Source organism: Tinamus guttatus, unplaced genomic scaffold (assembly GCF_059628265.1).
Source record: "Tinamus guttatus ecotype Peru unplaced genomic scaffold, ASM5962826v1 Tinamus_guttatus_pri_ptg000052l, whole genome shotgun sequence".
In the NCBI taxonomy this organism is placed as follows: domain Eukaryota; kingdom Metazoa; phylum Chordata; class Aves; order Tinamiformes; family Tinamidae; genus Tinamus; species Tinamus guttatus.
The window spans coordinates 3665217-3691361 of record NW_028288586.1 but is presented as its reverse complement, the minus strand read 5'-3'; the positions used below and the strand labels follow the sequence as shown (position 1 = coordinate 3691361).

The 26145-nt window shown below is 35.6% G+C and overlaps 1 protein-coding gene across 1 annotated transcript in view; it reads left to right on the top strand.

Annotated features, from left to right (window-relative positions):
- The window catches only part of SLIT2 (slit guidance ligand 2), a 233142-nt gene that overhangs the window by 144639 nt on the left and 62358 nt on the right, over positions 1-26145 (top strand). The window contains exons 7-13 of the mRNA XM_088539958.1: positions 1583-1654; positions 4381-4544; positions 5099-5110; positions 6872-7010; positions 23112-23183; positions 23734-23805; positions 24315-24386. Coding sequence (XP_088396084.1) covers positions 1583-1654; positions 4381-4544; positions 5099-5110; positions 6872-7010; positions 23112-23183; positions 23734-23805; positions 24315-24386 — 603 coding nt within the window. The remainder of the gene's footprint in view (positions 1-1582; positions 1655-4380; positions 4545-5098; positions 5111-6871; positions 7011-23111; positions 23184-23733; positions 23806-24314; positions 24387-26145) is intronic.

Here is a 26145-nt window from a genome sequence, read left to right as displayed (position 1 = left end):
ACTTGCTTTTGTTGATTGCAAATCTCTACTCTAAAAAAGCATTTTGGTCATCAGATAAAAATAGTTATGCTTAAATCAACTACATATCTCTCATTACTACTTCTGATGGTTTTATGTGCTCTCTCAAAAATAAATTAAGAAATTATATGGGAACAATAGGAATGCAGGCAATACAAAGGAATATACCTTCAATTGAAAATTAAAATTTTTGTAGATATCTTTTGTTTAAATAGCTGAGTGATGTAAATATGTAATGATTTATCTCCCCTTTATTAGAAAGATATGATTTTGAAAGTTCTTAAGAAGTCATGCAGGAAGAACTATGGTCACTGTTGTTTTCCGTTTGGATTTTGTAAGAGAATCCTGGAAAGATTACTGATTGTCATTTATTCTCTAAGACACCTTTTGTGGATTTATCCACTTAGCCATTTTTATTGTTTCATTTTTATTCTGTTTTTAAAGAGGGCATGACTCCAGCTATCTTTTTTTTTCCCTTCATTTCCTTTTGATTATTCTCCCTTTTATATATATGCCCTGAGAGCGTATGAGAAGGTGGCTTATGCACAGTGAAGGAAACATTTAGGACTTGGAAGGAGTAAGCACACGAAGGTGGAATGCAGCACACTGCACCAGTGATTAACTACCTGGTTAGCGTGGAGGTATAAAGGCTGATTCTATTCAGGGTGCTGTGATTTTAACTTCTTGTGTTTCAGGATCACAGAGTACTTTAAGATTTATTCAGAGATAAAGGTTCAAAGATTTATTGAGCACAAATTACACTTGTTTTAAAAATGAGGTAAAACACTTTCTTCAAAAGAGACAAAGATTTGCCCAGTGAGATTTTATTTTTTATTACTTTTATGTCTTTAAACCTTAGAGAACATTTTCTATCCCGTTCTCATGAGTAATCTCTAAGTCAAAACTGTAAATTATATCACTCATTTCCTTGTTCGTAAGTCAAGCTTGTTTGCATTTTATATGCAGTCTAAAGATAGTAATTAACTGTAGAATCATTCATAAAGTTTCATGATCTTTAAAGTATCATTCTCTGTGTATAACAGTTCCTTGCTACACAACGATGGATTGACTTAGATTTGTTCCTGCTTCCTGTCTGAGGTTCTAGGCACATTGTCTAACACTGAAGTTAATACTTCGCTAAAATGTTAGGATTCCTGACTCCTTCCATTGTATAGACGGAGGGACTCCACTTATTCATGCAGCTCTGGATCACCTATAGAAATTCTGTTCATCAGGATTAACTTTAATACCATAGATGTTCTCCATATCTGTGGAAACTCCCTGTAACTTCTTCTAGTGGTTCCTTGTGAGTCACAGGCCACTGGCGACTCACATTACACAGCCTTATCAATGTCATGGTCAAAATATAATGCTTTAACAGAGATTGAGTTTGGAGCCAAAGCAGATCCCACAGCATGGGCCTTTTCCTGATAGCCATCCTAAAAAGCAGTCCACTGTGTTCTTTAGTAGCTGTGATTTTCTTTCTCTCTCTCTCTTTTTTTTAATAGTAAATATGACAAAAAATAACTACAGCATGTTAATATGTTTCTTCTTGATTTCACAGCACTCTCAACAATAACAACATCACTCGACTATCCGTGGCAAGTTTCAATCATATGCCCAAACTCAGAACTTTGTAAGTAGTCCCACCGAAACAAGCTGTCACTGTCATCAGTTCAGTGTGTTCATCATAACATTTCTTCACTACTTGTCACTGGTCTTTAAATATGTATAAAGGCAGGGAAAGCATAAACTCAGTTAAAGAATGTACTGAGGTCAGTGGCATGTGGTGGTGAGATCTCTATATGTGTATATGGCAGGTAATTCTGAAACATAATACCTTTCAAAAAATGCAGTGACCCTAAAGCTAATAAGCAGGGCTCAGGAGATGAAAAGCCAGTTGCATCCTTTTTGTGTCTGGTTTTCAGGTTGTGGGATGATGAGGTCTACAGAAATGTTTTCATGATTTTTCCAAACTCCGTTTTCCATACAGCTACATTATTCTGACAAAAGAGACGGGAGAAGAGGGAGCGGGGAGAGAGGAGAGGCTTCTCCTTTGTATGTTAGAGCTGCAGAGAGAAAGAAATTGATGTTTTTTGAAAGTCAAAAATTTGTTTTACTTTGAGCTATTGAATGGGTCACATTTCATTTAAGAACATGGAAGAATCTTTGATTGGCTGTCAGATGTGATAAATGGGAAATCTTTATGCTTTTATTACTGTACTGCTAGCAGACCTAATTAAACTAAACTGGCTCTCCGACATTCTTTGTAACATAAAATTATAGCATCATCCGGTAGTGCTATTATAATTAAAGTTGTGTCAGCATTTGCAATCAGGTCCCCATTTTCAGAGGTTATGACTTTCACAAATGTACTCTTCAGGCTACTGAAGAGAGTGTGTGTGTGTGTGTGTGTGTGTGTGTGTGCAAGTGATAAAATTTTGGGTTATTTTGTTTTCCTTCTCTGTATGTTTATGTGGGGCTAAAATGAGTGTGTATTGTGTATAGCTAACACAGACAGATTATTTCAAGATTTAGCCTTGAGAATCTGTTTCAAATGGGTTTTCCAGTGGAGTGGGAATCAGAGAGAATGGGGCTGTTTCTCTCGGAGAAGCTCTTATTGTTGAAGAACTAACTTTAGAACAAACCTGTCCATTTTCTTTTATGTGTGTGGGGTTACACAACCATTTTGAGAGCAATAGGGTTATTCACCTCAGTTAACATACAGTTCTTAACTGAAGAAGTTTCATGCAGGTGAGTAGTTCTGTTGATTTTGCAAGAGTACTGAACAAATACAGTATTTTTGTATTGTGTTTGGTCATTGGCTTTTGGTGGCTTCATTTATTCTTTAAAAACAGAATTTCATTACGTTCTTTCAGGTCTGTTACCTGAAAACATGAGTATCTGTCTGTTCTTCTTTCAAACCTTCAAACAGAGCTTATTTGAACAATAAATGATAGTGAATCATGTAGTAAGTTTTGTTATATTTTTATTTATATTTTTATAAATTCATATTTTTGTGTTTTTTTTCAAATTCTTTTAGGACCAAAAGAAAATGAACTGTAACATGGCTATATGGCCGTACAAGGCTATAACATCCCATTTGTAGTCAGAATATGCTTGCATATCTGTATTGATTTCAGTAGCATTAGTTCTGATTTGCAGTGGTGTTCTTGCCTACAGCTGGACACAGATTGTTCTGAATAAGTGTGCTGTTTTGTGAGCTATTTCTGCAAAGCACCCAGACAAGAATCAGTAAAGGAAAATCCATAGGCTTTAACATTCATTTCAAGTGATTTTTTTAATATTAAATAGTTAAAATTACTTGCCTATGTTGGTTCATTACACATTTCATGTTTCTTTACAGATTATTTATGGATTAATTAGGCTTCTTGTCTGAGTTCTGATTTTCTTGCATTTACTTTCCAGTTATTTAGTTGGCTAAAATGCACCAAAATGACATTACTCTATTAGGGATGATTCTGAGTAAGGATTTGATTTATAGCTGTGAATGTCCTTTTCTATAGTTTGGGAAAATGTAAGAGCCAGAGAAAAGTAATTTACCTAATTTAGTGAATACATTTGTCTCGTATTTTGTCAATGGCAAAGTGCTTTTTGCCACTTGGCAAGGAGCCATGGTTTTGCATTGGTCGTTGCCAACTGAGAGGTGACTTGTTTAATTCCATTGCCTGCTGCCATTTGGTCTTTTAATTTCAAGCATTGCTTAGAACGTAGGTCCCTAGGAGCCAAAAGCAGCTAATCTCCCTTTCTATGATTAAACAAAGAGGGAGGAAATCAGCAAAGGGATGTGAAAGTGTTTTATATTGAGTTATTACACTGTCTTGTTCAGCAGAAAATGAATATGACCTGTTAAAGGGTTTTTGCAGGCTGTTTCTATAGAGATAAATAATGACCAGACTTACAGATATGTCTAATTGGAAACAAAATCTTTTATTAACTTTTTTTTTTCTTGACAGTATTTTATCATTGTAGGGCAATTTATTTTTGACATTTTTGTCTTATTCACTGCTTGTACAGATCTGGACTAAAGAATTCCACTGTGGCTTTCAAGCTCTTGTATATTCTTTCTTGCAGGCAGGAGAAACAAAACTATACATAAGTTATTTTATTAGCTAGTCTTTATTTCTTTAATTGAATCACAATAGAAGATCTTCTTATGGCTTTTACAGCTTCCTACATTAGCGTTTAAATCTCAAACTTTCATTGAAAGTTGTGCAAAATTGATTCCTCATCAACAACTTTTTATTAGTAAATCTTCGTCCTTTGTTGCTCAGGGGGTTTGGTGCACTTTGTGTTTGTTCCTCCCGATTTCACTGCATTGCCACGTTTCTCCCCATCCAGCCGACTTCACTCCAACAACCTCTACTGCGACTGCCACCTCGCCTGGCTCTCCGACTGGCTGCGGCAGCGGCCCCGCGTGGGGCTCTACACCCAGTGCATGGGGCCGTCCCACCTCCGCGGCCACAACGTAGCCGAGGTTCAGAAACGGGAGTTTGTCTGCAGTGGTAAGGGAATGAGCTGTCTTGCCAAGCCCGGGGCGGAAACAGACGCAGAGCGGCCCAGCACCAACTGCTAGTGCTGGGGGCTAAAGTCTCGGCAGCCTTCTAGCCTGCATAAACTTGAGGGGCTAATTTTTTTTAGAAAAGAGATTATTTATTGGCATTCGTCTCTTGTGTGGGGATGCTTATGTTCTTAGAAATTCTGTGTAAATGAGTTGTTCACACAGAATACACAGCCTTGTATGCATACAATCATAGGGAAGGATAGGGAAAAATGAATAAAAGGCTCACTGGTTAAGACTTCAAGGCCTTTTGCAGTAAGCAGTTTGCTTTTTTAACTTTGCGGACTGTTTGCTGTTGTTGTTGTTCTTTTGCTTTTTTTGTTTATTCTTTTAGCAGTTTAAATAATATTAATCTGGATTCCCAAATCACTTTCTGGATGTTACTTGTATGCTTTAGCGCATCTGGTTATTTTCCTGTTGAAATAATGAAATGACTAACAGTTCATTACTAATGACATTTTCTCTATTCATTTTTTTTCCTTTATTCATACCTTCTAGATGAGGAAGAAGGCAAGTTATCTTTCTTATTCAAATAATTGTAGTTTCACATGGAAAATGTTCTGTATGCTGACTACTGTTTCAAGTTTCCTGAAAAACATTCCAAAATACTAGAATATGGCTATTTGTCTTTCCAATGATTCAGCAGACTTCTTTCCACTTATTAATCTACAAAAACTCTCTTGAATATGCAAAAATTGTGCACAAATGCAGAGATCTATTCATTCAAACAGTTTTATGCAAAGCACAATGTTCTGTCCTTTAAAATCAAAGCCTTTAAGATCAAAGTTTAAAGCACTACCCTGTTAGCAATAACACCAATTTTTACTGTTAATTATGTCTTTACACAAACTTAAAAGAGTTTCTAGGAAGATCATTTTGATACCTTTCTGTAGGTGGTATAGTTGTCTAGTCCAATTGTCAATAACAGATTTATAACTTGGTGTTGCAATAGGGATTTTGAAGAGGGAGAATAACCAAGTTTTATCCTTGCACTCTATTTTGGTTTAATATCAAGTCAAATATTTTCTATTTGTTAGAATAACTAGAATAATAAGGATTATTAATTTGGGAGCTACTTGTAGCATTGTAATGTATACCTAAATATGATACCAAATTATTATGTTAAAAACTACTATCACAAAAGAATAACTTTTCCAACAGAGTAATTCAAAAACTAGATCCAATGTTGCTTCAAGTTTTAAGTAGGAACAGCACTAGCCACAATTATGAAATGATCTTATTTATATTGTATGTATAAATTACATTTATATGTACCCTCTCTGTGTTAAAATATGATGTTAAGCATAGTGAGAGGGACCTTAGAATCAAGCTATGGTTTCAAAAAATCACTACCTAACAACTGCAAATTGTCTCTAGCTTTTCTGAATTAGCGAAAGAGGACTTTGTAGCTTTCTCAGTCAAAATCAATGCAATTATGAGCGTGCTATCGAATGTATTAGAAAATGTGCAAAGTATCCATTTCCAGGAATATGTAATAAGATGCTTACCTTTCTAAATGTGAAATTAGTAAATTTAAATGTGATTATAAATGCTAACTTCAAGATAAAACTTTAGAACATGAGGAAAACAATGTGTTAGTTGTGTAAATTAGTCACCTGAGTTAATATGACTAGTAAATTGTGGGAGGAAGGAATCTGTTAAGCTGACACAGAAATGTGAAAATCTGACCTGTGAAGTCAACCTTCTGTTTATTTGTGTGTAATTTGACAGAAAGGTCATAGTTTCAAAATTGCCTGTAAGTGATAGATACACTGAATGCCAATAAATATTTGTGGTGCAGAACATTACTTGCAAAAGCAGAGTTTCTGTGTTTGTGGCAAAATGTATTAATTTGTGTGGACAATCATTTGTAATACTACAGAGAATTCTGAAAACTAAATAAATCAATAATAGGTTTTTAAAACCACAAAATAGAGAAAATGTACCTGAAAAAATAGCCTGCACTTCAAGTACATTTTCCCCAAATACTCATTAACAAAATTATTTTAAATATGAGTTTCTGAGAGGTGATGAAAGGCCTACTAAGTAGATGAGCATTTTTGTTTCCTCTCTCATTATTGTGTCAACATGTTGCTATTGTTAGGGTATTTTAATGAATGCAGTTCACAGGAGCTGTTCGACTGAAATGTTATCCCTTCCAATTTTCAAGAGAAGTATAAAATGTGATGTTTCACTTTTGAAATAATCTTGACTACTGTTTGACACTATTGTGCAAGTTTAGGATAAATGACTTTTTTTTTTTTCCTTCAGGTCATCAGTCTTTCATGGCTCCCTCTTGCAGTGTCTTGCATTGCCCTGCTGCATGCACTTGTAGTAACAACATTGTGGATTGTCGTGGGAAAGGCCTTACTGAAATCCCAACAAATCTTCCAGAAACCATCACTGAAATGTGCGTATCTGACTTCTTTATTTTTTTTCAATGAGCTTGTAGAAAGAAGTTTTTCACATCTGTTCATAGGAATGCTTATAAGTCAATGCATTATCTAGGTCAAGAGTTTTCAAATATAAATTTAAGGGCAGGAGCATGAAGGTATATGAAATATTCTTGAAGACTTCTATATTCTGTTAGGAGGTTGTTTTATATGGACTAACCACAGTCCATAGACCATGGAGAGGTGGAAAACTTGCCAGCACCTTGCAGAAACTCAGAAACATGAGCATCTTTCTTCTCTGGAAGCATCTTTCTTCTCTAGGGGCGGAAGAGGCAGTATTTTGAAAGGGAAGCTGGGAATTCGCTAGGGAATAGTAGGACTAGTACCTGATGGAGCAAGGCAGATGAACCAGCCTGGTAAGAAGGCTATGGAGTCAGTATGTGGATAGAAGTCAATTAATGGAGGAAGAAGAAGAGGAGAAGGAAAAGCTTTTGAGCATCCTGGTATTAGATGCTGTAAGATGCTGCTGGGCAGGAGAAGTCATAAGAACAGAAAGTATCGTGAACATTCATATATTTGCTATACCTGACAATCATTTTGAAAATTTGAAAACAGGTCTCCACAGTAATATTTTAAAAAGCAAAGTATACTCTTACGATTTTAATGCAGTGTCATGGCTTTCTGACTTCTGACCTGTGATTTTGAACTTTGCAGGATTGGAACTACTGTGTTTCTTCTTAGCATCTAAATAATAATCATAAGTTTTTCAGTTCACTATCATTGGTTTTAAGACTGCGACCTGGCTGACCCTACCTGATCTCTAATTCTGACATTCAGCTGTATATAGTATGGACGCTTCTTCTGCCTTTCACCTTTCTCAGAAGTGAACCCTCCACTTGAAAATGAGAGCACTACTGCAGGAACTCCATGTGGAGTGCCTGGGAAGACTGCACAGACTGTTTTCATTATTTAATGAGTGGTGTGCTGGTTTATTTTACTTGCAGGTGTACACCTGTGTGCATAGAGAAGGGGGAAACAGTTACCAGAAAGAAGTAGGGAGCATTTCTCAAGCACTCCCTGCTACAATTCTGCTGTCACGCAGCTAGCCGGTGACTGCTGATTACAGGCCCGAATCTGGCATCAGCGGCTTCTAGGCCTGCACGGCAGAGTGGAGATACATGCTAACATCTGCATTCCCTCGACATATTAGGTGCTAGAGGTTGCAAGGCTCGCCCTGAATCGCTACTTTAAGGGGGATCACTCCCAAAGAAATGATATAATATAGGAGTTACTAGATTACCATGAAGTTGCCCTTAAACGAGCTTCAGGCAAAAGTATAGAGAGATTTACAGAATTTAAAGTAAATTCCACACTTTTACTGTTTATAAAGTGCTAGGTGAAAGACAGCAAAAGGAAAGCAAGGAAAGAAAAGCCTGGTCTGTGACTTTTCTGTCTGTCCTTTTCTGACATATTGTAGAAGATCACCTGACCCTCAGGTTTGAGACAGGGACTCAATATTAGTGCACTCCTTACATCTTCAGGAGACACTCCTCGCTTGGGGAAGTGTGACAGCTTCTTTTGTAGCTGATAACCATCTTTTGAGCTCTTTCTGCTCTTATTTCTGTCTCCCTGCACCCCATCTCAAGAGCTTGGAAAAGTGCTTTATCCTCTTTTTCCCTAAAATATTCACTGTACTTCCGACTTTAGAAATGCTAGTGTGTTTTCAGTATACACTGGCATGATTTTCAGCTATTTATTGACCTGGAGAGTAAATGCAACTATTATATAACAACTACTCCAGCATTTGGCTAAACATTTAACAGATTGCTAACCACGGCTGAATATTTCCTGCTAGACTAGGCAGTGTTCAATCCTAGTGAGATCTTTTCACGTTCTGAGCTTTATATTCCATAAAAATAAAAATATATGCGTGTGTGTGCGCGTGCATATGAATGCATAACGTATATACAGTACATATACTATATTATATACAGTACCTAGCAATATAGTATAAACTATAGGTATTCTAGGTGTATACTGTAGCTAGCCTATAAGTGCTTTCTTCAGAAAAAAATCAAATCACAGTATTTTGCACAGTTAAATAATGGTCACACAAACAAACATTTATTCAAACTCAGTGCAAGATAATTTAGGATATTATAAAGCAAAATTTTAAGAACTACTTTAAGTTAAACAGATACAGAGCAGTGAATGTATTGATGGCAAAAAATGTATTGGAAAAGTAAGGAGAGAACTGTTTAGAAGAAAGGAACATGAAAGGCTCTGAAAGGGAGGGATAAACTCAGTGGAAATGTCAGAGTAGAGGATTTTGTGAGTATTTGATGAGAATGAGAATGACATATCTTTGCTGTTTGCTTGCCAGTAGCTTGAAGAGGAGGTGAGAATTTGGCAAATATGATTGTTTTAATTGTTGCATGGGGAAAGTCTTATGCTTACTCCACAAGTTACTTTAATTTGGAAAATATTTCATGAAGGCATCTGTATTATTATTAAGGGTGGCGAGTATATCTGCCATCTTAGCATCAAAAGAGAGAGAGAGAGAGAGAGAAAGAGAGAAAAGAGGTTGGAGAATGTAAATGAAGAGCAGAAGAAGATTTTACCAATATTAGACCAAGCCTGGATCGAATCAATAGACCACCCTGGCCAGTGGCCCGACCAGTTGTCCCTGGTGAATGTTTTGGAAGCATCAAGGAGGTGATTTCTGAAGTAAAATACCAAGAAGACAAGTATTTTCCTTGCTTCTAACTTAAGTTTCCTCCCTCCCCAAAGGAAAGTTTCAGAAAAAGGTTTTGCTTTGAAATATCTGGTCTGCTTTAGACCATATTATATTCTTAAGCTGAATGTTATTTTAAGCTAATAAATTTATAGGAGGGTTCAAAAGATGTGATTCCAGTTTTAAATATAGTCTTTTTAAATTTCATTAATTTTCCTTTGTCTTTGTAGTGGGAAGGAAAATGCATTAAGGTTAATAATTTATTGTCACCTTCTATTTTGCATTTGTCCCTTCTCTAAATTAAATATTCCAAGCCTGTTCAATCTTTTTCCAATGCCAAAGTCTTCTGTTTCTTAATCAATCTCCTCCCTTGTCTCTAAATTCTTTTTTCTACATTTTAATTTTTTTGACCTGGAATGACCAGATTTTAATACAATATTCCAGATGACAGCAAACCATGAGTTTGTACAATGGAATTTTGGTTTTCTTTCATTTGCCTTACACACCCTAATTCTCAGTTGCTTTCTTTAACTGCCAGTATGCGCAGCACCTTTTTTTTCCAATGAACTGTCTATGAAGAATCCAATATGTTTTTTTTAGCTGTTACTGTTTCTTCAAAAATGAGAAATTACTTATAGATATAGTCCTATTATTCCATTCAAATGTATATTATTTTACATTTCTTAATACTGAATCCAGTCATATGCTGTTTTTTAAGCTCCTCTACGAAGAACTTCAGTCACCTGTACTCTTAGCTGGCATTCCTATATTAAAGTTGTCATCCAATAAAAAGGTTCAAAACTACTTTTTGTAGCAACTTTTTTACAGCAGTTCTTTACAATTTGATTAATTAGAATGATTGTGTTCCATAAAATTATGTTTTTCACTTACTCTTTATGTGAAGCTGTTGTCAGTATGCCAAAATGGCAACTGCCAGTAATCATTTGAAGATATGGGACCCTGCTGTCACAGCAGCATGAGAGCACTTAGGAGCTGCTGAATGTGAGGCAGAAGGGTGTAATGAGCATTGTATTTCCACCTCCATCATACAACTCCCACGCTCATAGCTTTGTTATCTCCCCCACCATTTAAGCACACACTTTGGCAGGAGCTCCCACGTTCTCAAAGAGAGACACAAAGAGTGCTGAGCTGAATGCCTGTTGTTTTCTGAAGGACTTAGTCTGAAGCAGACAAATTATTATTTACTTAGTGTTTTTATGATATCACCATCACAAGATTCTAGTGCACACCATAGGAAAATTGGCATCATACTTTTATTTTACATGTACCAGATGTTCTTGATTTTTTTTCTGTATTTTTTCATATATATCAGATGACTTCTGCATTTTCAATTGGACATTGTCATCTAGTTTTCTAAACATTCTTAATTGACAGGAACTTTTGAAATACTATTTTTTAAAAAAATTCTCTTAGTCTGTACAAGTTTCTCTGTTCTACAATTGTTAATAATTGTTAGCTGCATATAGTCTGTATTTGCAGAATCCAGTGCTCAGTTCTGGCAATCCCTTCATGTCATACTGCAGCCAGCTTGATGGTCTACTGACACCTCTGGGGGTGTCTTTCGTATCTTTTGTCTTTCCTGCCTTGTATCTCCTGTCAATAGCCTTTTCCTTTAAGGCTCAGGTTAACCTTCATTTTCGTACCTTCTTTATGGAGTTGCTTAAAACTTGACAGCTAATTTTTGTGAGATTTTATTTCTCCAACCATTTCTGCCTCTTATTTACTCATTATGTGTGCAAGGGTTATTCTCAAAAGGAACAAAATCCATATTTAATTTTTGAAGGAGGTTCATAATCCAGCCGTTTTACCTTCTGGTTCTTGTAAAGATTGCCTTCAAGATGCACGTTCCTGGGTTTTTGCTATGTTTTGTTATTTTTCCATGGACTCCACCCATTTCTTCTGTGCTTTCTGCCAGGGGGAAGCCTGACATCTTTCAGCTCCTCAGGAGCTTGTGAAGTGCTGATTTCTTCCTCTTTGCCTGACACAAGCTTCCTGTAGATAAAACATTGTCTGATCTGCTGCTGAACCCAAATACTTTGCATTCATTATGTTGTTAGTTCATCTGAAGCAATGCTGCATAAAATCCAAGTGGCATTAATAATAATGTTGCTCTTCTCAATCCTTCTGGCTTACATAATTGTACTATCGGTTTGAACTTGTAGATTTTATGTCGACCTATCTGTGCTTTTTTCTCAGGATATGACAAGCTAACCTGCTATCTGCAAAATGTGCTAAAAACCCTTAATTACTTAAGGGTTGAACACTGGCAATGATTTCTGTATAATTAGAATATCAATACTCTTTGGGGAAAGTGAAATAAAAGGTTTTTGGAATTGGCATCCAAAGTGGCTTAGGAATGAAGATGTGTTTCATGCCAGTGGTGGCAGAGGGAGGCAGGGTCGGTTGCTGACAGCTTAGTGTAGGAAGATTCCCCAGGGTCCATCAGGGCGCTGGGACTTTCTGCACTGTTCAAGGTGGCTTCTAAACTGTTACAGAGGTCAGAGGGCTAAAAGAAGCTGTTCTCATCAAGCGGAGTCGATTTTAGGGCAGTGTGTTGTCTTCCAAGTGCCTCTTGATGTCTACTAATGCCTTCCGTAATGGTACTGCTTATCTCCAAGTAGCTGTGAGTGCAAATGGAAGGAGGATAAAGCCTTTGGTGGCTCCTTCTTTTTCCCTTCTGATATGGTAAAGCTTAGAGAAAAATTAAGTATTCGAGATCTTAGTAAATGTAAGTCTTACAATTGTACTAAGCCAGTAAGGGGTATTTCTGCCAGTTACATCCTACTGCAAAATTAATCCTTCTCTATTATCTAAATAGAGCCAAAAAAAGAAGTCCCCCTAAGGTTTTCTTTTCAGAGTCAGTCCACTTAATGTGATATTATTTGAGTAAAATCATAGAATCATAGAATCCTTAAGGTTGGAAGGGACCTATAGAGATCATCTAGTCCAACCCAGCTGCACGCTCAGGGTCAAAAATAATTTGCAATAAATGTTTGTGAGGTCGGTACTTTAATCAGAAAGGAATGACCTGATCTGATGACTACAGCTTTGTAGAAATGATTATTTAAGCAATCAGTTTAAGCAAAATTGATTTTTTCTTCCTTTTTTTTTTTTTGTTTACATGGATACTGTTTAAGTATGAAAGATTTAAATGAAAGATTTAATTGATTTTGCCTCTTCTATAGTATTCTTCTATAGATTTTTTGCAGGGAGGAAGGTTTTCTGGAGACTGACTGTTGGATTTCCACTGCCAACTAAGCATTTTATATAATTTGTAAATTGTATACATAATTTTAGTCTTTATAAGGCACAGGAAAGGCACTCAAACACATAATACATGGAATTAAAAAGCATCCAGGAGTCAGCAGTTTTAACAGTTCACTTTCCTTATACGGAGTAGTGAAATGTTTGTGAAATCATAGTTACTATGACCTTCAAGATAAAGCCCTTTCTAACTAATGGAGCCTTGTAATATATTAATAACAAGAATGGAAACTGTACAGTTGTTTCATGCTAATTAGAGTTATATTTGCCATGGCCATTTCCTATTTGTCCCATCCACCTTGTCTCATATTTCTAGTTTTCACACTATTTTTCTTCGTGTTTTTAATCTTTCATTCAATGTCACATTTCAATGTCACATGCTTTTATGTTTCATTTTGTTTTTTTTTTTTGTATATGTCTGTTAGTTAAATTTTGTATGCGTTATGTCCAACATTCAATTACATCATTGTGAGCCCTGTGATATTAAGCAGGATTAAAAACTCTTGAGATTGGTTCTTATGGACATACTCATATTATTAAGGGAGAAGGAAGAAAAAAAAAACAAAGAAGGGAAGGAAAGGAGGAATCTCAGAAACAAGGTCTGGGATAACTGATTTGGCAAATAGTTTAACTAAGATAGGGTGAAGAGTGACCCTGTCACACTGCATACACTGGGGAACTGCTTTTTGTAAATTCACAATCTTATGTGAGGCTTTGAGCTCTATGTATGTATTTTTTTCAAGCTCACCTTGGCATCTATGCAGTTTTACCATTTCCATTGTCTTTCAAAATTCATCCTTAACAAAAACTCCAGAGTAAAGCCTGAGCAATAAATGGTTGTTGAATAGAGCAACTCTTGCACTGAGATGCAAAAATGGATAGTAATATGCTTCTGAGAGTGACTCTTTACAGAGAAGAGTCACTTGGGAAGGATTTTAGCCCATTTATTGAGGGCACTTCAAGTAATTACATAACAGGAAAAGTAAAACGTAGGGGAAGAGGTAGTTTTGTCTGTCCTTTTTTAGCAGCTGAAGTTGTGATTCAGCTCTCTAACCTGATAGAAACGAGAGCAAATTCTGTCCACTCACAGGAAGGAATTGGAGTGAAATCTGAACTGGTGCGAGGGATACACTAAGTTAAGAGACATTGTATCAATGAAGACCGATATTTTCTAAAGTCTACATTTATTTCTGCTTTCTATTTCAAATCAAAAAATGATGTTTTTAGTAATCATGTGCAGAGTCTGTTATCTTGTCCTACCTCTTAAAGAGTTAAGACAGAAGACTTACATAGCCAGTGAAGTTCTGGAAAGGTTTGTTAAGTTCATTTCTATGCATACTTACATATAAAAGTCGTTTGTTCTGTTTCATTATATATTGTGAAGGTTTTTAGTTGGTTGAATAATCCTGTATTGCCATATTTTTATATGCCAAAAATTTATTTTGGCTTTCCCATGCTTCAGGGCTAAATAGACAGATCTGTTTAGTCTCTCACTATAAAATGTTTTGCAATCTTTTAATTATAATTGTGGATCTCCTAAAAACTTGTCTAATTCATAGTAATATTTCTTCAGTTTCTGACACCAGAACTTTGTACAGTGCTGCCAATATATGCACGTGTCAACTGAGAGAAATGATGTCTGCTTGTCTACTTATAGTTAAAAAATGAGTATCAAAATATTCAAATGCTTATGAATAATAATCCAAACTTTTGTCAGTAGGAAGCCAGAGAATATGTCAGTATGTCAATGTGAATTTTCAGAAATTGCTAGACTGAAATAAAAAGTGTTTCCAGCTATATAATTACATATCTTATGGGGAGGTGGCTATTTTCTAAAGTCCTTTTGGCAAATTTATGTGATCCACCTCATTCTCATCTCTTTATTTAGGAATTTCATAGAGCTGCCATATTTTTTTTAAATTAACTTTTTTTCATAAAACTTCTCTTCTTCCCTCCCCCAAATTATATTGACTCAAAGTCCTTGATGTAAAGTGGTCTAGAACAAGCACTATGGTTTTAAGACTGATTTCTAAAGCGTTGGACTTGATGTTCAGTTTTTTTACAACTGGATTAGGAAGGCATTCCAATTTTCAGTGCAATTTACAGCTTTTCCTTCTATTTCATTAAAAGTTACAGCATTTTTATATCCAGAAACTTATATCAAATAAGATTACATCACTTCTGGAGGTTTTAAAAAAGTATTGGTTACATGCTTTCTCTTCCCTATACATTCATTTCAAAGAGTTCACAGGAGTGACGTTTTACTTATGGAGGAGGACCAGAACATTTTTGCTCAAATAAAATTAAAATATCTGGTTCATAAAGCTGACCTGAACCTGCAATGTTAATACCGGTATACATGGAGTTGTTTTTTGTTCTGCCACACTTAACTTGAAAGGCATTTATGTTTCAGGCACTTCCTGTGTCACTTATGCTTTATCTGCTCACTACCTCTGGGTCAGCCACCTGTGTCCCTGTGTCTCTCACTGAACCCCGACATTGCAAGCATTGGTACTACCCTGCCTGGCACCTTGTCCATCAATTGGCCAAGGAGAGCATGAGGACTCAGACCAAACCATGCCAGGCTGCTCAGCTGAGCTTGTTCATGCAATGTACCAGGAACTTCATGAGTCTTTGCATGTGTGTAAATCTAATACTACATCATAATTTTACTGGAAAGGGCTTATGGCTGAGCACTGCTTGTCAAAAGCATCCATGGCATCAATGTGGAATCGGTCTGTGAATCCAGTTCTCTCTATGTTCTTTCTATGTACTTTTCAGTTGTCAAACAACCACTGCCCTTTAGTAAAAGCAGTAGTTTTGCTCACTGCAATATGAAGAAAGCATATTGCTCATTTATTAGAAATGTAGAAATTTCATAAAATCTTTATATCTCTCAAGTTATTCAATGTGAACAAGTATCACCTATTAAGCAATATATTGAATAAATGCAGAACACACAAAATTTGGCATAGGAATTTGCTGAGGTATGTGACTTCTTTACCTTACTATGCTTAACACGCCAACACAGGTTTCACTGAATTACTGTTACCTTTGCAATTCCAAACGTCTTTTTTTCTTAGGCAAAACTTAGAATATATTGCATTTGACTATTGCACAAAAGGCTGTTTTTGCTAGCTAATTTGTCAACTAATCTGTCTGCTGAACAGAGAAAAGAAGAGAGAAAAAAGAGAGGGAAAAAAAAGTGATTTGTTATGGTCTTATTCAAATATCTTCCTAATCTGTAAATTACTTGAAAATCTCTCTCTTTTTTTTTTTTTTTTTTCTTATTTAGGCTAACAAATGTAGTGATTTCTGTAGGTAGTATACTTAATCTGTTCTTCATTAGCATATGCTTTATGCTGTTATTGTTCAAGTCTTTGGACTCCTTCATTCCCTTGTGTCCTATCATAAAAACTAATTTAAATTTAGAGGACACAGGGTTATTTCACAGTCAGAAGGATGCAGAGACATAGAACCCAACAACTGGGCAAGAAGCAGGTATTCTAAAAGGATAAGGAGAGCGTCTTCTTGTGTGGAAGTTTATGTGGAGAATGTTGGACAGCATAGTGAGCACCAGAGATTTGGATTCAGTCCTTGAATTTAATCTCAGAATTCTGGGGCATCCTGTGGAACTCAAGCCATGGCCGGGTACTCTGCCTTGAAGGCAGGAGGAATAACCCTAGTGATAGTTTCCAGAAACACTGTGGGTAATAGGGCCAGAATGATACCCATTCCAACATGGCAGTTGCGCATGTTTCTGATGGGTCATTGTAGTGGGGAAGGTACCTTCACGGACCCCTCTGTACTCCATCAAGGGAGAAAGAAGAACTCAGAGTACAGAAAAGTACGGAGACGTGTGGAGTAAGTGAATATTTTATACAGTGTGAAAGGAAGCTGGAGGAGGCCCATCTAGCTCTTCCAGAAATCCCCTCACAGTTCTGACAGCTGTGGCACATTCCAGAGGTGTTATTACTCTTAAATTTTATTTTTACATATGGTTCTTCACTACTGATAACATTTACTCAGGAATAATGTAAGCGAAGTTACTGAAAAAGGAACTATAGGTATTCATCTCACTATTGTTTTTCATGATCAATGAGCAAAGTGCTGTCTTGATTATGCAGTGTCGCTAAATGCATGGTCATGCAAGTGGCAAACATTTGTGAAAAGTGTTTTCAGTTAAAACAATTCCTTTACATTTTTGTGATAAATTGAGGTGTATGTTCATGCAGCCTTAGCAGATCTTAAGGACTTCTGCCTGATTTTTTTCTCACAAAGCAATGAGATTCCTGAGCTTGAGTTTCTGTTCCATGGAAAACGTTTTAGCGGACTAAAGCCAACAGTATAGTGGTTTTGCATCCGTTTTTTTGAAGTTAATACAGTTATCCTAAGGAGTCTCCGTAGCTTTTGTAGTGTTACAGCTCATATAGGCTAATTAGAGAGGCTTTAACTTGACTTCGGGTGACTTAGGCTAATTGCAGTGAAGCCTTGCCCCCACAGTTGCCATAGTACTAAGCATCAGATTCAGAACTGTCCCATTTTGCCTACAACCTGAATCTGGAAAGATGAAGGAATATGAAGTCTTTCATCATTAATATTGCTGTAGAGGTCAGAGCATGAGACGATCTTTTCTGTGATGAAAAATTAAACAAATGCAGATTTGGGACTTGCTTTTGAGTAAATGCAATGAATTGTTCAGTAGTTTTAGAATGACAATCCTTGCGGGTTTTTTGATGGAATGAGAGCTAAAGAGACTTCTATCATTTGCAGTCAATCCCTAGAGGAAATGCTTGATACAATTAGCATGGATGTTAAAAATTTGGCAAGCTATAGGGCAACATTAACAGTGATTTCTTGTTTTATATGTATATGCAAATATTTAGCAAGCTGTCAAACAGATTTATTAATACATGGAATCAGAGCTGGGAATTCTAAAGCACAAGTAATATTCAAGATTCATATTTTGTAGTGGTAGAGATGGATTATAGAACAGATTTCTACAGATTATTTTTGCAGCTAAAGTTAGAAGAGAAATTTAGTAGCTATAAATGCTTTGGAGGTGATGTTGCTGAGAAAGGGAAAAAAAAAGAACTTTGTAATAGCCTTAAAGATCCCTGCACCAAAGGGAGGCCATTGCTGCTTCCTTACTCTAAAAGCAAACAAACAAACCCCAAATGGCAGATGTTATATATGATGAGAGATGTGTTGGCTTTGTCTTGCAGTTCTTCAGATTCAGGAGCTGCACTGAATCCCATCACTAAAATCTATTTTCTGTTTTCTGACAGCTGTTTTTGCCATTTACTTTAAAAGCAGATGGGGAAAATGCAAAGGAGAGCTGTCAATTTTATTACCATGTATAATCAGCATCTGTGCAATACATCAGACTCATTGCACAGCTTCCCGCTCTCTTCTGTAGTAAAAAATCTTCTGGGGGTTCTTGAAAGCTTCTTACAGACTTTTCTGTAAATGAGAAGATGAAGTTAGAAATTTAGATCAATTAAATGCTTAAGCCGCTAACTTGACCAAATTGCTTAATCAAGATGTTATATCCAGATTTTTTGAAAATAAAATGCATGGTTAATTTGCTTAAGGAATATGATTCATTTTATCTTTACTAAATACCATCTTTGATCTGCTGCTGACCTCTTAGCAATCCTGCCTAATGCCTTTGGGGGTGTCTCTACAGTATTAATTTTTACCTTTCTCTACCAAGCAAGCTTAGTGCATTGTACAACATCTGCATAATTTAAAATAAAAATGTTTCTGCCGAGGACTGAGTCTTCCTCATTCCCGGCTCACCCTCTTTCCTGGTGCAGAAGTCTTTCATATAAATGACTTTTTATAATGGGAAAATCAGCTAATTTAGAAGTGTCAGTATAAATAAGCACGTTGTGTGTCTCTGTAAGTGCGGAAGCAATAATCAGTAACGGTGTGCTGCAGGCTTAGAGTAGAGCATGGTATCATCCTGAAAAGTGTCAAGTGACTTACATGTCACTGGGCTCTCCAGGCGATGGATAGGAAGTCTCCAGCTTCCCATCAATGGGAACCCAGTTTGTTTGATCCGGTTGGAAATCACAACTGCATCACTTTTGCTCAGAGTAGAAGACAGCTGTATGTTGTGGTATCTGCAGGCATGAGTGGGTAAAAGCTTTTTCTACAGCTTTTTTACAGCTGTTTCTACAGCTAAAGAAATATATACAGTACATTTCCTAGATAGGAGAAGTTAGTAGTAGTTAGAGTAGTCTTCATAATGGTTTCAGAGGTTCCAACCAGTTTGGCAGTGTTAGAAGTAAAACACTTATGTATTGATGTGGGACTTTGAAGTGAAATGCTGAAAGGAACAGGAGACTTAATACTTTTAAGAGCATTAATTAGTGTTTGTGCGGTGGTGGGCAGAGTGCTTCTTATATGATCAGGCAGCGCAAGCTTTGATGAAGGATGTACTTAACTGTCTTCCTGCATTATTCTATCTTAGCAAATATGCTACTAAAATTGACTGTGGCTTTTGAGAAAGAAACCATGAAGGCACTATTTGTGATACATAGAAGATCATTTATTTAAAAAAAAAAAAAAGAATTACTTCTTGGATGATTTTGAAGGGAGATGTTATGCACAAAATTCAATACAAGTTCCATGGAAAAATACTGATATTAACTTTTTGTTTTGTAATGTAATGGCACTTCTGGCCATGTCATTGTGAGCACTTAATAGCTGAATTTTTCAGCCACAGATAACTATAACCTGCTCTATTCAAAAATTTAAAATGTTTCATTTAGTACAAGGAGAGCTTTTAATTACTATGAATTTTATCAGAAGAATGCAAATTTGTTTTAGATATTACTCTGTCTTTGCTTTGTGACCCTGGAATACATCTAATTGGATTTTTCATGGAATGGTGAATGCAAATTTGCACTCTGTGAAATTTAGCTGATTCTAGGAAGATAAAGCACAAGATTAGAGAATAAAGAAGCCTGAAAACATGAATTTCATTTACTTTCTTTACTGCCAGAATAGGATATAGAAGATTTTTCTTCCATATTTATATAATCTCATTTCTCCTTTCCTATACTAATTTAATTTTCTAAAATGTGATGCGCTTTAGTGCGTACACTTTGGTGTAAGTTAGTAGAAGACATACTTGTATGATCCTACTATGACAAATCCTGTATCCAAAAGAGCTTGTAAATTTATCCTAGTACTACACACTCTGCCTACGAGACTGTAAATTTTTCAGTAAAAGGAAATGTTAGGTAAAGTTGACATGGAGTTCATTTTTATATATCCACCAGTGATCTTGTAGTTCATTCTTTAGAATCTAAATTACCTTTCAGAAATATACTGTAGGTCTTTTTCTTTTTTTTTTTTTTTTTTAGGTTTTGAACCTATAGAATGTATAGATGAATTGAACAGGAATAAATTAAATCCATTATTCCACCTTCTCATAAGAAATTATGTATGTGTGTACATATATAACCTGCCAGTTGCTTTAGCTTATAGAATTAATATGTTTGTTAATTTGTTAAGAGTAAACTGGGGAACACTTTTAGTTTAAGAGTCTTGCTGTGCCATTAGGTCTTGTCCTTCTCAAGTCGCATGCCAGATCATGTCTAGTTAACTGAGATCATCAGATACTCCAAGAAAGGTGAAGCAAACTGGAGCCCTCTGGCACAAGCTCACAGATCTCAACATCATAAGCTGAAAAACATCATCTATAAGTTAGGCTTGTGACAGACTCATATGGGGCACTTGCCACTGCAATATCTTTCTTTCCCATATTCTAATACTCATTTTTCTCACTATATGTATCTTTCCAGCAGTGCAAGTCCTCCTCTGTAATATTGCCTAATCCTTTCCTGTCCCTCTTCCGCCCCTTCCTGGCAGTCCTTTGCACATGTTTCCCTGTGCACAGGATTTTTTGGCTGGTTTTCAAAGCTACACACCTGATAAATGTCTGGTCCATCTATCCCTGGTGGTCAGGCAGTTGGTTACTGCCAAGTAGCATGTGTAATAAGAATGGATAGACAGCTGCTGTTCACTTCATGACTGGGCCAATTTTGTTTCTCAGCTCCCCCTGCCCTGCTATTTGGGTAGAAAGTTAGTATTTTCAGCTTTTACCTCTCTTTGACCCAGCTGTTTGATTACAGCCTAATGAGATGTATGCATAGTCTTTGTTTTCTCAGGAAGGTAGTGGAGTTTTTTCTACAAATGGAGGAAAAGAACCAAAAATATTTGGTTGTGATGCAAGTGGTTGACTTTTAACTTTTTAAGTTTTTAACCTATTCAAATGTTTGCCTTCTGAACCAATGCAAATGTACTGAAGAAATGTAGCCTTGTCCCTCTATAGCCTAGTCATTACTCCTGGTCTTGGCCAAAATGTGTTTCATGGGTCCTAAAGGCTCAGCTGGAGAGAACAAAGCACACGAAGGAATGTGCAGTTTATGGAAAAGGTTAACAGTTTTGTGCCAGAGGAGTCCTCACAGTGTTTAAAATATATCTGAAAGCTGGAGCAAGGTGGCAACATTTTCCTAGTTAAGGACACATTTAAATACGAACCCTACCTAGAACAGCTGTGCTGAAGTGAGATTCTCTGTGTGTCAGGAAGGGCTTTTTTTGAGGATTTTTTTTTTCTTGGCTCATTTTTAAGCCAGTCAAGAATAAGTTTTACAAAAGCAAAGCATGGACAGTCTTAAGATATTTTGAATATTAACTATATAAATATCTTAATTTGAATAAAACTTCACTAAGGCAGCAAAAGGTCTTCAACCAAGCTATAGCTATAACATAATATAGAGCATCTCTTAAAGAATCTTTATTGTTGGAATAGATTTTTTGGAAAAGCTTAGTCAAAATTAATATATGATTTATTAGCTATAATGTAAATTAATACCTGCACACACAGGCACATTTGTCTCTGTATCAGAGCAAAAGAGAAACAGAAGAGAGTTAAGAGAATGAAGGTGAAAGGACGAACACTGGAAGGATATTGCTGCATCTAGACTTAACAGGGTCTGAGTTGATGCCTCCATAATTTCTAATAGAGCAGTAAATTCTAGAGAATTTCCATTGGTTCCATGAAATAGATTTTTAGCTTTGTCATATGCATAGATCAGAGTAAAAGTTGATACCTGTATATGAAAGAGGGAAACAAAGAGCTTACTAGCTAGACATATATTTGAATAATACCATCTTTTCCTGTTATTTATATTAAATAGTTTCTATTATGTCCTATTCATAATAGGATATTCTATACAGTCAGAACTGCCAGTATACTATATGCTGAATGTATTCATTATTTATTTTTATTAATTATTTATTATATTCGTTATTAAATGTATTCATTATTAAATCTCTTTTGACTTGTTGGCAAATGGGCCATAGTTCTGTATCACCTACTCTTGTATGTAGGTTTCCCACATGCAAAGCTCTGAAACTTTTTAAAATTCTTGGAAAATTGTTTCTGAAGTAAGTTTACACTTTTCAAGGTGACAAGTTTCAGTCACAGACACTATACAAATAATGCGATTGTGACCATTAGCATAAGGTAAATTTTTAGATAAAATAATGGTTTAAAGAAACTGGAAGTCTTATTGTGCAGTAAGACACATTTGCCTTGCTGGAGGTAGCAACATATGTTATTTGTCTGTGGAACATTTCTGTCTGCTTTCTTATGGTTTACATATTTGAATGATTAACTCACAAAAGACCTTAAAAATTTCCAAATAAAACTTGCTATAAAGATTGCTGCATATGAATCATAAACTGGGAGTAAACACTAATTCATTTTTTTAATAACTCTTCTAACTTAAATATTGCAAAAAATTTTGCGTTCTGAAAATAATTTTTCTTTATATACAAAATGAGATAGCACTATATAACATAAGTAATAGTCTACAGGTCAAAAGAACATGTTGACGTAAGCAGACTCTTTTTTTATTGAAAACGGGAATGAAATGGCCTTGTATCTCAAGACAAAATTATACTAAAATAAAAAATAAAAATAGATTTTTTTGTTGTTGTTAAAGATTAAATTTCTAGTGTATTCTCTAGGCTACTCTTCAGGTTTTTTATTTTTGTTGCTACTGTTATTTTTCTGCAGACGGTTAGAACAAAATTCAATCAAGGTCATACCTCCTGGAGCTTTCTCACCATATAAAAAACTTCGAAGAATGTAAGTACCCAAAAGTTGCACTTAAATCTATATATTAAACAGGTCAAGGTAATACGAAGTAACTTCCATCAATGTGCGAGTACTTATGAAAGTTTAGTTGCTAAAAGATTAACTGATATGTCAACATTATTCTTAAGACAGTAAACTAGTTCTGTCAAATTAGTCATTATGGTTTGTTACCAGGTATTGAAATTATTTAGTATGTTTATGCATAAAGCAATATGTGACTACAATGAACTTCAAAGAGGCAATTAATGTGGATGTGCCACTGTCATTTTGCCATGTCTTCGATGCTCTGTATTTCTGTGACCTCGGCAAGCGAATAATGCCTTATAACATATATGTCAGCAATAGGTATAATAATATACTTCAACAAAAGTAAATATTTCAGTCATTTTTTTCAAGAATGTTCAGTTCATATTTAATCATCGATTTTGTTTCAGTGTTTCTCTCTCCTTTCCAAGTATGTCTAATTGTAACTACGTATTATTCTAATAGTTTTTATTTTGAAATAGCTTGAATTAATTGCATCAAATTGCATTTTTTTCAGTGACCTGAGCAATAACCAGATCTCTGAAGCAGCTCCAGATGCTTTCCAGGGTTTACGTTCACTCAACTCACTGTAGGTATCAGTCTGCTATGTGAAAAGAGAGCAAACTTTTGCATATTCTATTATTATATTCAAATGATGTTGAATTTTGGGGTCTCTACCAAATTTTATTTGAATTCAATCCATTTTGAAAGCTACAAAGGTAGTTTCAGGAAGACAGAGTGATAAATGGATATTGTATCCCAGCTGTACACTAAAAATGCGTGTCTTCTTGCAAGTGTGTTCATAGCAAATAGTTGAACCAAATCAATTCCCTAGTGAGTTGTTTTTATAAAAGAGTAACCCATTTATAATGTTCTTTGGCAAGGCTGTAAACAGTGGGGTGCTCTTTGGGCCACACACCTCCATAGAAAATCTGGGGTCTTGCTACTTCAGAGGACCACCAGGATACTGCAAACACCAAGTTGTTTTTGTTAAATCATTCAGTAATAGGGAATTTTATTTCTTTCTTACATTCAAAATCTCATAGTGTATGCCTTTTAAAATTGCAGCTTTGTTTGCTTTATTATTTTCTGTTATAGCGTCCTCTATGGCAATAAAATTACAGAACTTCCAAAGGGCCTCTTTGAAGGACTTTTTTCTCTGCAGTTACTGTGAGTATTTTTTTTTTCATATTTATTCTATTGTAGAATAACTGAGAAAGGGAAACGTGATGAAAGATATGTAGCTGGAGAAGAACTGGCAGGAAATCCTGTAGGCAAGATCAGAATATAATTAAAAGTGTGTGAAAGTGTGCGTTTGTTAAAGCCAAAGGAGTCAAGACTGCTGTAGACCAGCTTGCCATTTGTCCACAAATTTGATTATATCTCAATTTACGTCTCAGCCTAAAATGAGTAAAAATAAACCATTATCTTATAAAGGTTTTATAAAAGTATAAGATACAGCACCTTTCTTCTTTGTAAACACTGAGTAGCATATATAAAGTGCTGTAGGAACCACGGCAGAAATATCTGGATGTGTTATACAGAGGAAATATATAGTGGAAATACTATGTAATTGTATTTTTAAGTTACACCTATATAAGAACCAGAGTTGCAGTACAGTTTCATTGATGACTCTAATATCTTCTGAGACTGTTCTGCAGGTAATTCATTGACTCACTCAACTCTTAAGTTCAGCTGCAATTTCTTTTGCCAGTTCTGGAATTTCCATGGGTAATCTTATAAAACATTTCTATTTGGCTTTCATATTCAGAGTAAAGAGGAATGTCATGGTGATATGTTTATCAAATGTTGTCAAAATTTAACAGAAAAGGCTGTGCAGTAGGTGCACTATATATATAGGCCATAAAACACAGGTGGCTTTTTTGGAAGAAATTGTCCCAGAATCACTGACTTGTTATTTAAAGACTGTGAATTCTGTAAATAACTTCTGCCCACATACTTAGACGCATTTAATGTCCAATTTTATAGCAAAGTGATTGTCAAAATGTCTTTTATTAACAACTCATTGAAAAAGCTGATAAAATAGTTTTAATACAAGAAAAATATTTGTTCTAGCACCACCTAGAGGATTATATTTGATTTCTTTTTGCCATGGGCTAGCACTGTAGCAGGGGTGGGGGGAGGTGGTATGCTTTCCTGTATTCTTTTAGAAAGAATTATAGCATATTCAAAAAAAAAAAAAAAAAAAAAAGGGGAGGAGAAGAGACTCCTGGAGGAGAGACTCCTTCAAACTTCTTTTTCTTTTTGTTTGTTTAAAAAAAATAGTTTGGTCTATTTTGCAAGGAAAATATATTTCAATATTGTAAAGCAATTTACTCCAGCTCACATTTTGAAACTATGTTGAAGCTATTTTGAGAATATATCAAAACATTATTGTTCAAATGCACAATTGCATCGGACTGAAACTGGGGAAAAAATCAATATATTTGGTCAGAAGACTCCAACCAGTTGAATGACATAATTATTCTCTCTTTGGTTTTAAAAGCATAAAGGAATTTTTTGTTTGTTTTAATTTTAGAAGTTTGGGAGGTGCAGGAAAGAATAGATTTCCTTTGAAGATGCAGAGAAAAAGGGATCCAAGACAGATTTGGATATATTCCATGCCACCAGTTTTTACTACAACTCCGTTAATGTGGCAGCATGCTGATTAGTAACATATAATTAAAAGTCCCACTGCACATCTCTTCCAGCTAATGAACACAGTGCTCAACTCCTTTTTTGTTTGTTTGTTTATTTGGCAAAAGGAACTAGTTTTCTCTGCAGATATTTAATTTTTTAAGCTTGTTTCTTTGCACAAATACCAACACACATAAGGAATATGATTTTAGCTGAATAGACCTGTGCATCTCAACTTCAAGGTGTAGGTATTTCAGATTTATTGCAAGGCACCTAAATAAGGTATTTCAAT